Source organism: Mercurialis annua, linkage group LG3, assembly GCF_937616625.2.
Source record: "Mercurialis annua linkage group LG3, ddMerAnnu1.2, whole genome shotgun sequence".
In the NCBI taxonomy this organism is placed as follows: Eukaryota; Viridiplantae; Streptophyta; class Magnoliopsida; order Malpighiales; family Euphorbiaceae; genus Mercurialis; species Mercurialis annua.
Window position 1 is genome coordinate 74,558,029 of NC_065572.1, and position 14,348 is coordinate 74,572,376.

Genomic DNA, 14,348 nt, shown 5'->3' on the forward strand with positions numbered 1-14,348 from the left:
ACTTTTACAATGGCTAAAAAACAGTCATTTGATTTCTAACCTCTTGAGTATTATTTGGTCAAAAATTACCAAATTTTAATAACTAACTTCATTTATGTAACAATGGTTAAAACATGTATAATACGAGGAACCTCAAGAATTTATTTAGCCAAATAGGGCCAAACTTCATCAACAACTTTTTTGTAAAAATGGCTATCAAAGCCATCAAATAGTCATTCACATACTATAAGCATGAAGAATACTAAAATAAAATAAAATCATGATGCTTTCAAATGGCTTTAAAGCCATCAATTTCTTTTTGTATTGTCAATATATCAACACCTATAAGCCAACTATTTCATGTTGAACAACCATCAAAACTAACTTCAAAGCAAAACACATAAAAAGTTAAGGGATCATGTTGCCTGCCTGCTCCTTCAAGGCTTGAAAAGTGAAAAAGGCTAAGCATCAACACAGGCATTTACAATATCTTGACATGCACGAAAGGGAACCACCTTGCAAAAACGGAAAATTCACACATAGTACCCGGAGCCTTGAAGATGACCGGAGATTATGTAAAACAATGTACCCTCCAACAATAAACAGTTTCAAGTGAATAATAAATACATGGGATTAACGCATAACTTCGTAGTACAGTAACATACAACCAGTGTTCACAACAGCGGTGGATCTGCAAAAGGTGCTCACACCCTTCTTGCTTGCATAATCTCACCTTCAAAACTAATGAAAGAACAACATCGTTTACTACAAATTTCGGCAGGTTGCTTTGAATTGCGGAGGGGTAGCCCGTGGTCCTCTTCTTCAAATAGCATTACTCCCTCTCTTCAGATTCTTGAACATGAAACTCATAAATAGACTACTGATTGATTGCATACTATTGCATTTGCCCAGGTCTGTAAGGCGGCGGCGGTGGCAGTAGTGCACCCTGCGGTATGCCACCATGGCCTTGCATCTGCATCATTCCTGGGGCCATTTGGTGGGGCGGCATTCCTGGTGGCATTCCAGGTGGCATGTAATGATGGTTATTCATATGTGCAGGCGTTGAATGGGTAACCCATCCAGCTGAAGGCTGAGGCATTGCTGGGTGCTCTGTATGCGGAGCAAACTGAGCTCCGGGGTATGGATGAGTTGGGGGGCCAGCCGAAGGAGCAGGCTGTTGTCCGAGAATAGAAGGCTGAGCGTTAACCATCGCAGGGTTCGGAAGCGTATAGTCTCTACTCCGGTCATTGTTAACCTGTAATCAACATTCAGCTTGCATTCTTATTATTTTCTGGACATTGTAGCAAACACAAAATGGGATGAACATAGTTGAAGGGTACAGATTGCAACCTTTATACTGAGATCAGTATGACGTGAATACGAGATGTGAAGTTTGCAGAAACCTCCATCATAGATGCAGTGGCCTTCCAATGCTTCCTTTGCCACAACAGCCATCTGTACATCTGCAAAAGAAACCAATCAAGACGGAACCTACAATCCATCACTCTCCACACAGCAATTTAAGTAATAAGGAAATCTATCATATTCAGATCAACCATCCTAGAAATGAACGAAGATATTAAGCTGAATCTCAATAGCATTGGTGATCTTCCCTGAAATAGAACATATAGAAATTTATATAGTACCAGGGTACTGGATTAAAGCCTGAAGTCCACCATTCTTATCAAACATGGCAATCTTCTGGACAGGCCCGAAAGAAGAAAAAACCTTGATCAAATAACAAGGAACGGAAACTTATCAGTTTCTTGAAATGCACAGTAGACCACAAATAAAATGACCATCAGATGACTGTGAATACCATGCGCAAAACATCTACTGTGACAGCATACTGCATGTTCTCGATTGATGCAAGAAGAACATTACTCTCAGGTTCTAGTTTCTTCCCATCAAGGCCCACACTGAACTGCAAAGAGAAATGAGTAGCAGTTAATGAAGATAAAAAAACAATAAGATACTCCATCGCATCTGCAAGTAGAACTAAAAGGAGCAACCAAATGCATATTTATGTATGGAGAAAAAACATTAAATGCATGCATTCAAGCTTACAAAACTTTCAAAATTGGTTTCGTCACAAAAAATTCAAATAAACGTAATAACTAGCTTCAACTATGAGGGCTTTAAAATTGAAATAACCTAAATGTGGGCAGCACAATGAAAACCACACCTAATCCAAGTCACAGGAAATTATAATTCTTAGACTATTGCTTCCCATAAGAAAAAACAGTTTAGAGTGCCTTACCAAACCACTGCCATCTATAGCTGATGGTGCAACGGGAAGGTTTGGATTTGTGTAGTCCCTAAACAAAGAAAAAGTGAAATATATGACATAAATCACATGCAGTGGTCCAATAAATGAGAATACCAATACATAAAATGAAGGCTAAAATACTGTAAAAAGAGTAACCCCATTTTACAGAGTGTATGAGAGGGGATTATGGACCTCAACACTAGGAATACCTGCTTCGATGGCTCTGGAATTTTACACTCAAATCTGTATGAGCAGAATATGTTATCCTAAGGGTACATGCTCCAATATTATCAGCAAGCAGATATCTGGTACATCAAAACATAAGTTGAATGGCACATAGATGAAAATTTTAAACTAAAGGAACAAAATGATTTAAATGCTTTTGCCAGAAAATTAAGAAGAAGTTGAATCTCCGGGCATATCAATTTTCTAATAAGCATCATTTCAAGGTCCAACCTCAACAGTTTTTTGAGTGTAGAAATAATTGCTGTACTAGCAGAACCTTTTAAAATCTAAAACATGAAAATATGTGACACAGAATTTCAACATTTCACCAAAAGTTCATTAGAACATAGACGCCATTCTCCTAAATGACATAAAAGGAGGTTCATTAAATTCATGTTCGCCCGTCTAAAATTTTATGTCCATAGAAAGTCGACTAAATACCATGTCACACAATTAAAACAACCGTCACCTAGGGATGTTTCTTCCATCCAGGGCATCTTTTGCAGAAGAAGCAGTTTCTGAATCAGAAAATTGCACCAATGCCTGAAAAAACATGCCTAAAATGAGCTTATGTTTGAAGGTAAAAAGATACCATAAAGAAGAATTAAATATGAGATTAAAAAGGACCTGGAATCCAGCTGTCTTCTCAAACGTAGTAATCTTGTGTACAAATCCGAAAGCAGAAAAAACCTGCATCAATAAAGTTTTAAAGAAGTCAAATTGAAAAGATGTACAAATTTAGAGCAAGCACATTCCAGAATATAAAATAGTTCTTCATCATTAATGAAATAGTTCTAAAACATGACAGCTTCAGGTGGAAAAACGTAAAACTATAAGCTGAGCTCAATGGACACAATCAGCCAAATGTCTCTAACGATACTCACACATAAACATGGTATGCTCCATGCACTGGCTAAATTCATATTTAAAAAAAATTGAAAAATAAAAACCCTTTTCATGAATCCCAAAAATATTATTACAATGCCATTACGAGGAGGGAGTCTTATTTACACAGCCTTAAGTGCTCATCAGTACACAGTATGATTGTCAATGCCTACTTTTACTCTGGGTCAAGGTTTTGCAAAAAGAGTTATAACTAAGCAATATCCTGAGCACAATAAAGAAATCCCTACATTGTCTGCCCACGATTTCCTTCATCGTAATGAGCAAAAAAATCGTTGTATGTGAACAAAGATTCCTAATTCAATGAAATAAAAATCTTAACTCTCACTCGAGATTAAAAAATTCAATCACGTAATGCTTCCGGTGCAATACATGCAATTTCAAAATGAATATTATATTCTAGTAAAATACACGCAATTTAAATGAATTTAGATAATAATGCCATCTAATAGTCGACCAGATACTTAAAACAACGGAAGAAGCAGTAATATAATATCTATCAACAGAAAAATATATCTTCTATCCTATGCAGATTATTAAGAATTACAGGTGGAGGGACAGCAAGGGATTAAAGAAATGAAAATATCCTAAATTTCAGAGGCAGGAAAGGAAGCTGAGAAGGGAGAGAGTAGGGAAGAAAGAGGCAGTGTTAAGGAAAGTAGAAAGGAGACAAACACACATGTGCTCTTTCTCCCAATGCAATAAGCTGCCATCGAAGATATTCCTTTGACAAGGGCCTGCTGATCCATTTACATTCATGTCAATTGTCAAATGATGCATTTGAAAGCAATACAAACTACAGCCTGAGTATAGAATTGGTACATTTCTTTAGAAACATGGTCATCCTTTCAATTAGAAGAAAATTTGCTAATTACTTACCAAATGCATTACATCAATGCTGACAAGGCGTGCATCATCACCTTCAATCGTTACTAACAACACATTTCCAGCAACATCGGCTGTTGTTTTATTGTTGACTATCTCTTGCCTATTAGAATACTGCAAGTAGACCGTCTTCCCCCGCACCTGAGCAGGTTCCGATGATGAAGCATAGTATGAAATCATCGCAATAGCTTGATTTAAATCCGCCTGGAAAACATTAAACAGAACAAATTACGTAATATTGGATTAAAAATTGCACACTAGAGAAAACCGAAAAGAATTACGCACGAATTCTATAAAAGCTTGATTTCTATTGGCTCCAACATTGCATTTTGTGTTGACAACTTTTCCGAATGGCTTCCCTAGCTCAACCAATTCCTCCTCGATGCATTCCCACGGCAAGTTTCTTAAATGCAACACTTTTGACGGCGGTTGAGTAAGACGGAACTGCGGCTGAGTCGAAACCGATGCCATTCCGTTGCACAATACCTCAAGCAAAAATACTCTACTACCCCTCAGATTACCACTGCAACATAAAAATGCCAATTCTAATAAGATAATCCAAATCACTCAACCAAACTGTTATATTAAATAATTTTTAAAATAATCAAAATAGTAAAAACAAATAACGCAGTTCAGATTGAAGCTGCAATACCTGAGGAATTCAACTGCGATAACGTTAAATTTAGGGTTTCGCGAGGGCACAGGGACCAGTAAATTGGAGAGAGTTGATGGATTGTCTTAGAAATTATACAGATTAGTACAGAAATATTTTGGTGCGGGGTGAGCGTAATGAGCACCTGGTTTAGCGTAGCACGAAATGCGTCGCCGCGTCAATGATTTGTGCGAGGGTGAGATATTCAGCGTATTTTAGCATGAATGCATGATCTGATCCTCCGGATAAATGGGCGTGAGCTGAGCCCAAAAGTTTTGGATCTGGACCTATCTTGATTTTAATGTGGGCTTTTAGCCCGTTTGACCTGGTCAAGATACCCACTCAGTTGAACATTAAGCTGAAGCTTAAAGATAGGGCTGCAAACAAACGGAACTGCTCACGAGGCTCGAGCAGTTCGATAAAAGCTCAATTTGTATTTATCAGTATTATAAACAAATCGAGCTTGAACTAAATTTTTTGTTCATTTATTTACACAAAACTAGTTTCGCATTACGTGCTATGCACGTGGCTCGTAACGTAATTCGTCAATGAACATATTAATAAATTTATTATAATTAAATCAATTTTTTTTATTTATAATTAATATTAAATTAGTTAAGAATTTTTGTAAAAGTAAATATAATATATTCGGTTATCAATTTTTTTCCATATTGAATTTACTCTTCTTTTGATTTTATAATAACCGTAATTAAATAATTAATTTAATTTTATTAACAATATCTTTAAAAATAATAAGATAGAAATTTGTAGCTCAATCAAACTAAAAGATAGGTATTCCTACTAATTTGGAGACAATTTAGTTATTGTTTACATACTAAAAACTAAATTGGAGATAATTTAGCTACCTATTTTAATTAGGACTTTAATTATAATAGTGATATTTTAATTAGGACTTTAATTATAATAGTGATTAATTAAATAACTAATTAGTTAATGACTATAAAACCTTTATTTAGTAGTAAACTTAAAAGGATTATTCAGTAAATTTGCCTGTCCCCCCCATCCGTGCTTTTATATATAGTATAGATATAGATAGATATAGATATAGATAGATATAGATAAACATAAACATTGTAGTGTTTAACTTATTTACATTCACAAATACAATAAGAAAAAATTTCTTACAAACAATGTTGATTTAAAAAATATACTCCCTCCGTCCCGTTTGAGAAGGGACAAATAATTTTTTCATATATATTAAGAAAGCATTAACTATTATAATATTTTCTTATTTTACCCTTATTTATGATAGTGTTGTATTTTATGTATAGACTAATAGTTATTAATTATGGAAAGAGAAAAGAGGGTAAAAAAGAAAATTTATATAAATTGACACAAAAAAACACGATATAGCCTTCTTAAGTGGGACAAATAAAAACGGGATATGTCCCTTCTTAAATTGGACAGAGGGAGTATATCTTTCCTAATCATGTCCAAAAAAAAACTAATTGAAATTTTAATGTTAATTCAATTAATTTGATATGATCAATATAAAAGTTGATTCAATTATGATTAAAGTTATTAAATTACACTTTATATTTTTATTTATTACATATTACATTTTTCTTAATTTAATCCAGTTATTCAACTAATTCAATGTATTTTAATTTTAAGTTTATCTAATTAAATCAATCAGTAATAATTCAATTAATTCTATTGGAAAGAATGTAATTCATCAATGCTCATCCTAATGGACAGATTAAAATGGACCCTGCCTCCCTATAAACAAGAATATCAATTGTGTTACTTATGAGTTTCTAAAATCCATAAACACAGAAGTGGCAAAAAAATCATTTATTACAACTAACAGAACTGAAACAATCTCTCTAACTTTGGCCAATAAGCACATCTTTGTAAGGAGTTGCAACAGGGGCAACCGGCGCAGCTTTTGCTTCATCAATTATCATTTTCCTTCTCCTATGTTCTTCCGCAAGAAGCGGGAGATGCCCCTCCCGTTGCTGCAGCAAACGTTCCTGAGCTCCTCCTCGAAGTTTCTCGAGACGCAGTCCATCGATTTGTTGCATCTTGAACACTTTAATCACATTTGTTAATCCCCCAATAAACAATAATAAGCTTCCAAATATTCCAATCCACACAAAGGTACCGCCCTGCATTTAAGAAATTATACTTGCATGTTATGTAGTAAGACGGAAACGCTGAAACGGAAAACAGAAAAATGTCATTTTCAGAATAATTTCGAAACCGGAAACGTAAAATTCGAGAAGTTTCTATGCAACATGGCTTGAACTGTATTACAGAACTTGTTTTTCAAAAATTATCTAAATCTTTCTAGAAAATCAAAATAATACAACAAAATTATGAATGCACATAGAAATTCAGTCGGACAATTAAAGATGTTGCAGCATACCAGTAATTGTAGGCCATGGTGATCTAGCCCATCTTGCTCATGAATATTGAGAATGGCACCAACCAAGAACAACAAACTCCCCATCAAAAACGGGATGTGGACACTTTCTTGCAAGATTTGGACATGTCCGTCGGCTCGCTCATAAATTTGGCACGAGTTATGGATTGATCCAACAATCCAAAGAACTGGTCCAGCAATAAGCATGTTAATGGCATACTTTTCCAATTTGTTGTAACCATACCCTTTCTCTTCCTACAGTTGGAGACTAAAGATAGTCACACTCCTTTTCTAACTAACAAATATTACAGCACTAATATAGATAATGCAGCAACAAAACAAAATAGCAAATTCCAATTAAATGTTGCATTCAATTTTCTTATGAGTCGGTTCACTCTATTGACGGGTGACACGCCTATAATTAAATTAAAATCTCTGATTAATATAGCTCACATCAAAGTTTCTAAAATTAAATAATCTCAATTGATTGAAAAATTTAACTTAATTATACGGCATGTCACACTATCAATAAAAAGTCTCTCGTGATCGAACCAATGTATGATTGATATAATTAAAGCAGAGTTTTGTATTAGCTAGTATTTGGTGGCATCAATGTCGTTAGCTATTCGGAATACAATTAACCTTAGTGACTTGAAAAAAAACCAATCCTTTGCCTGTGCAGTCAATTCTAACCAAATTTTTTAAAATCGCCATTTTCAGCTCCAATCGAATTTGAAAAATGACTATAGTTGAAAGCTAAAAATACGAAATTAATCAAAATTAACGGTTTTTTTAAAGATTTAGCGCACTGGCAAAGGATTATTTTTTCTTTTGCAATCATCAAGCCTAAAAATCAAGATGAAATATATAGCTTGCAAAACCCTAAATAAAAATTACCTGAAGAAAAAGAAAAAAGACCCCCAAGAACAAAAGCAAAGCCCCAAGGGTCTGAACAACCGGAACTGCGAACTCCACAAGCGCAAGCTGCGTATCGAATCCCATCAAAGGTAACCGGTAGTCGATTCCGGCGAGATGGGCGATAAGATCATGAAGATTGACCACCATTATAAGCCCTAACGCTATAAACATTAGAGCCAAACCAGACCGAGGCTCCATCGAGAACAAAGCCACGAACCCGCCAATCAGCAATATGGTCGCAAACACATAAAGCCCTGCGTTTACATATTCTGCTCGGTTCCGACCAAGTCTCGGTCCGTACATTCTGCTCTCTCTTGCTGACGCTAGCTTCACCATTTTTGTGGAGTATTATATTTAGGTTATTTACAGTCAGGATTTTGTGTGTTCAATTAATTGTATTAGTGATCATTAATGAAGTGAACTTGTATTTTTTTTTTTGTTGAATTTTTCGTTGGAGATGGAAATGGATATGCGAAGACTGAAGAGTGTGTTCGTTTTTGGAAGAGAGCTACGTGTCGCTCTGCATGGATTTTGGTTCTAAATGCGGATTATTCAACACCTGGATATTTGAAATCGTAAATTACTTGCATGTTTTTTGAGGCGATTATGTTAATTTATCTCTAAACAATAAGTAAAAATTACAAATTAAAAATTAAGGGGCTTTTCTTAAAAAGAAAAATTAAGGGGCTTGATGTCCTGCAATGTACTTGTTTAACTACAAATTAGGATCCTGCGGTTGTTGTTAATTGTTAGGGATTATTAAACTTTTGGTGTCTGAACTTTTTAAAATATGACAATTTGGTGTCTAAATTAAAATTTATAACAAAAAGGTAAGTGAACTTGTTTAATAATTACAAGTTAGTGGTTTTTATCGGTTTTGTTTCGGTAGCCATTAAAGACATGGGGTATGTGGCAGTTATCAATTTACACATAGGCAATATTAATTAAAATGTAAATGACTTGAATTTTAGGGGTTTGAATAATTTGAAATGGACAAAATTAACTTTAAAATAAAAATTAAAGAACCTTTCTTAATTTTTTTTTTCATTCTGTAACATAAACCTAAAATGCCTAACCTAATGTTTGACAGATTTTGTTTGAGCTTGCCACAATCCACCGCCGCCCCTCATCCCAAGATTCCCAACCCATCTCTGTTTTGCCCCAAACCCACCGCTCGTCCTCATCTTCTTCTTGTTGTCACAATCGAAGTCCCCATTCTCTTATTCGCTGTTGTTCGTTGCTGTTGTTACTGCGATGAAGACGCTGCTGCGGTGACGCTATTGCGATGAAGACACTGCTGCGGTGACGCTGTTGCGATGAAGACACTGCTACGGTGATGCTGTTGCGATGAAGACGTTGCTGCGGTGAAGATGTCGCTGTGAATGGACATTTGTATCGTCAAAACAGTATTCCCTTCAATTTTTTACTAACCCTAAACTAAATCCCGTTTTAATTGTCCAAATGACTTCATAAAATTATAATAATAATTATAATGCCATGTCAATAAATGTCCCCTGTAAATTAGAGCCACGTCGTGTTCCATGTCACCTTTTATGTCAGAAACCGGTAATAAACACTAACTTGTAATTATCAAACAAGTTAACTTACCTCTTTGTAATAAAATTTTGTTTAGACACCAAATTGTCATATTTTAAAAAGTTGGTACACCAAATGTTTAGTTATCCCTTAATTGTTATGTAGTAGAAAATAATTATTTTAAAAGTAATGATTTTACACAATGTCACACTAAATATACAATAAATTAATCTAATAATTTCAATTATTAAGATAGATTAAATTATAAATTTTAAAATATTTTATAATTAAAATATAAATTTTAAAATTTGACAACAAATATGAATAATTAATTTTTATAATTTAAAATAGCAAACTATTTCTCGATAAAAAAATATTGATGTAAATGTCCTGACATAGACATTTTCTTACCAAAAAATTATTCTATATTCTGAATTATAAAATTTATTTTATAATTATAAAATACGTTAAAATTTAAATTTTTATTCTAATTAACCCCAATTATTATAAAAATCAAATATTTACTTATATAAAGGTACGGTTTTAGTACGTATGTTTTCATTTTTACCATATCTGAGATAATGTGTAGCTAACATAAATCACTTACCATTTTGTTATAAAGTAACAGAGGTTTAATGAATTGATTCACTTAAGATTTTCTTTTCATTTTTAACAGTCACGCTTGATGTAATTTCAGGTGTCCTTGATAGTGATTCGTGTAGTCAATTTTTAGATTACTTTTTAAGGAATGATTTTTGAGTTTTGGTATATTTGATCAGTGAGAACAAATTCAATGTGTTTTCTAAATGGTTGGAGGTCATTACAAGTTCGCAATAAAAATCATGCACGCTTTATTATATTATTCCAAATTCTCGAATTAACTTGTGTTCTACTTTAATATATTGGTCACCATGATCAATGGAAGAATCAGGATTTTATTTTAGGAGGGGTGAGGGGTCTTTTAAATTTTTAAACCAAATGATATTACCATTCATCTATTTTAATTTTAATTTTTTAAACCGAACAATATGTTATTTATTATAATTTTCTAACTAAATAAATCATTTGACTTTTCAAAGTAAAAATATCAGCTGTATCAATCTTTTTAAATGCACATAATGCTTCTTTATAACAAGTCTACAATTTTTTACTCTAAAAATATTCTTAATAAACCCATCAACGGAAGGCATGTCTAACCCCTAACCTCCCAGAAACTACGGCTGCTTGTACAAAAAATATATATAACTAATAAAGATATATAATAATTTTGGACTAAGTTAAACAATCAATTTAGATGATTCATTTTGGCTTATTTTAAGAGTTTCATTGTTTAAAATCTACTTTGTAAACTGAAAAAAGAAAGATAAATCAAAATTGAAGGACTGGAAAACCCTTTCTTGTTTGAAAATATGTACACAATCTCCTTCATGGCTCCATTGATAGAGGAAATGAAGCTTTCTATCACTAGATAGGAATATACTCATTTTACTATTATATAGTTGACTTTTGATACAAACAATCATGTGAAAAAATTAAATATCATAAATGGGCCATGAAAAATAATTTGTTAACAGATATTCAATTTTATTAATAAATATAATTGAAGGGTTTAACTGGTAAAAGGCGAAAAGGAGCAAAAATGATCATAATGTACAGCTCTCGTCTCTTATAAGCATTTCATGTATTTCGGATTTCAAAAATAACTCAAACGGTTTGAAAATGCATCAAAAAGACACAAAAAGGCTCAACTTACAATTCTGTTTAACACTGTCTAATTTGTGTATTTATTTGATGCGTTTCAAGACATTATGATTATATTTGAAATCCGAAATACATGAGGTGCTTATAAGAGACGCGAGCTATATATTAGGGTCATTTTTGCACCTTCTCCCTTGTTATAAATAAAATATAATTTACCACTCAAGTTATTTTCAGTTCAAACTGATCCAAAAATTAATTAAAACATAAAAATCATGAACAAATATTGCTGATCATTTATTGTGTTTTATTCATTACACAATTTGCACAATTTCACTAATACATTTCAACTAACACTAAAATAATAGTACTCTAACTGCATGATGGTGGATAATTTAAAAATTAGTACACATCATTTAGTGTCAAAGGCACTAAAATTTAAAATAATTTGTCTCAAACTTTATAATTTTTCATAGATAATTTCAATAATAATCTGCTTGGAGAATGCTTCAGAAAATTAAGGAATCCCAATTATTATAAACACTTGTTTCAACCTTGGATCTTCAGCTTTTGCCGCTATCAGCAGGTAGCTGCAATTGCTTGGACTTGTCTTCATTATTTTTCTCTAAATCCCAATTTTTTGGTTCTTCCATGACACTTTTTTTCCTATAAATGATGTACAATACAAGTTGGAGGATGCCAAAGGGTACCCCGAGGAAATTAGGGGACTGCAAAAATAAAACACGAATATATTCAATTAATCGATTAGTTAACACGACAAATTAACTATATAATATTATTAAATTATGTAAATTAAGCAGGAACATAAGTAAATTATAAATTGTAAAAGTACAAACCGCAATAAACAGATCATGGCTCAAGAGACCATAAGCTAGCCAAAGAGAACTGGCGAGAAATGAGAAAAATGATAAATAGAAGGGCATGAATTCCACGCTTTTTGTTGTAATTACTTGCTTCTGCACATATAATAATATAGTTAATTAGTTATGTTTAATTTATTATTTGGAAGTTGAATGGACGTGCATTAACCTTACTGATTAATTAAATTGTTGTGAAGATGTTTTCTTTTGAAATAAGAATATGGTATTAAAAAATATAAATAAAGTTTAGGTACCATTTAAAACATATCATATAGCTTAGGTACCATCTAGACATTTAACCCTTGTTGTATATGTTTGATTTTTTTTCATAGATTTCATGTTCTAATGCTATAGTCTGAAAGTAAATCAGGATCAAGAGGAGACTAACCATAACCACCAATGGTGAACCATACATTCCGACCGAGGCAAGCAGCCCAACGCTACCGGTAAATAATTTGCGATGATGGTGATCGTGGAACGCAAAAGATGAGATAGCTACAGTGGCCGCGGAATATAGGATGACGGGGATCGTTCTAATAGCAACTTTTATCTGTATGTTGATGTATATTGTTCAACCAAAAATAGTATTTATTTTATGATAATATGTAATTAACAAATAATAAATTGGCATGTATGTCTTAATTAGTAAATAAATAAATAAATAAATACAAGCTCAGCTCACCTTCGTTCTGGATTCAGAAAATCGGAAGTAAATGAGAATGAAAGAGACTTCGAAGAAAATGCCGAGACCATTGATGGTGACCAAAGGGAAATTTTCCCATTTATAGCTTACAACAGGCAGTCCGTACCAAGTGTAAATGAGACAATTTGCCAGTGTAACAATGTACGGCACACATGAAAACTCCTCTGTGCTTCTTTTTCTTATCACCCTAACGAAAGTTAATCTGTAATTAAACATCTTCAATTAATTAGCTTCACTTTTAAATTAATAGTTAGTCTAAAACACTCTTGGATTAATTTAACATTACATGGGAGCAGCGTAAAGTAACAAAGAAGCTGCATTGCCTGCAAAATAAGAAAAATCCAGGTTGCAACTTGAAAACGGAAATGAAATACCGAAAAACATAAAATTCGATAAGTTTCCGTATAATATAGTGCAAGCAAAAAGAACAATATTTACCCATGACTCCTACAGCCAACCGCAGCCCCTCTCCCATTTTTTTATATATTGGCACGGTATATGCAAAAATGATCTAAGTACGTTTAAATGTCTTGTGGATGTCTAACATTCTTGTGGGCATATAAATACTAGCTAGCTAAGAGGTGAAAAAAGAGGTGAAAAAAAAAGAGGTGAAAAAAGAAAGGAATAAATTGAAATTGAAATAAGACTCATCAATTAAAGAAGGATAAATTGCACAACTGGTGTCTAAGCTTTTCTAAATTTTCTATTTTGATGTTTGAACTTTTATTTGTTTCGTATTAGTATTTCAACTTTTTAAAAATGTATCAAATTAATATTTTTATCAATTTTCCGATCACTGGACGACTATAATAAGGCCAAATATTAGTTTGAAATTTGATGGTATGGTATGCCATTTTAATTTCATATATATAACTTATAAGTGTATCAATATGATGTATAACTTTAAGTAAACATGAACATTATTTTTATCTTTTAGCACATCGGTAACTGAAAAACGGATAAAAGACAATTTTTGATATATTTTAAAAAGGTTGAGACGCTGATATGAAAAACAATAAAAGTCTAAACACCAAAATAGAAGATTTAGAAAAGTTCAGACACTAATAGTATAATTTTTTATAAAAGAATAGTCTGGTTGATTTTTCATTTTATGAGAATTTACGGAAGGTATCCGAGTTCGAATTTTCAAACCGCTATATTCATATGTAGATGAAAATTTATCATTCTTATGGGTAAGATAAGAAAATGTGCTACTATAGTACTATATATTGAGTAACCCACACTATCCGAATGAATAAAAAAAAAAATTGAAATAAGGCCATGTTTGGTTCATGGAATGGAATAATATGGAA

At 32.9% G+C, this 14,348-nt stretch overlaps 2 protein-coding genes across 3 annotated transcripts; both read right to left on the bottom strand.

Moving 5' to 3' along the window:
• Positions 1-592: 592 nt before the first annotated feature.
• LOC126673376 (polypyrimidine tract-binding protein homolog 2) lies at positions 593-8,676 on the bottom strand. 2 transcript variants are annotated; one of them, XM_050367500.2, is made up of 13 exons: positions 8,197-8,676; positions 7,303-7,554; positions 6,772-7,042; positions 4,547-4,806; positions 4,256-4,465; positions 3,101-3,163; positions 2,943-3,016; positions 2,458-2,553; positions 2,240-2,297; positions 1,799-1,903; positions 1,626-1,707; positions 1,330-1,442; positions 593-1,234 (listed from the first exon to the last, which is right to left on the bottom strand). In XM_050367500.2, the coding sequence occupies exons 1-13, from the start codon at positions 8,551-8,553 to the stop codon at positions 875-877; spliced, it is 2,301 nt and encodes a 766-aa protein (XP_050223457.1). In that variant the 5' UTR covers positions 8,554-8,676; the 3' UTR covers positions 593-874. The 2 variants fall into 2 exon arrangements, with proteins under 2 accessions (XP_050223457.1, XP_050223456.1); XM_050367499.2 differs by lacking the exons at positions 6,772-7,042; positions 7,303-7,554; positions 8,197-8,676 and adding an exon at positions 4,914-5,119 and having other exon boundaries at positions 4,547-4,784.
• Positions 8,677-11,727: 3,051 nt separating this feature from the next.
• LOC126674070 (bidirectional sugar transporter SWEET3) lies at positions 11,728-13,575 on the bottom strand. Its single transcript, XM_050368442.2, has 6 exons — positions 13,474-13,575; positions 13,322-13,358; positions 13,015-13,237; positions 12,721-12,882; positions 12,309-12,428; positions 11,728-12,179 (listed from the first exon to the last, which is right to left on the bottom strand). Exons 1-6 carry the CDS (start codon positions 13,508-13,510, stop codon positions 12,015-12,017), a joined length of 744 nt encoding a protein of 247 aa, XP_050224399.1. The 5' UTR covers positions 13,511-13,575; the 3' UTR covers positions 11,728-12,014.
• Positions 13,576-14,348: the final 773 nt, after the last annotated feature.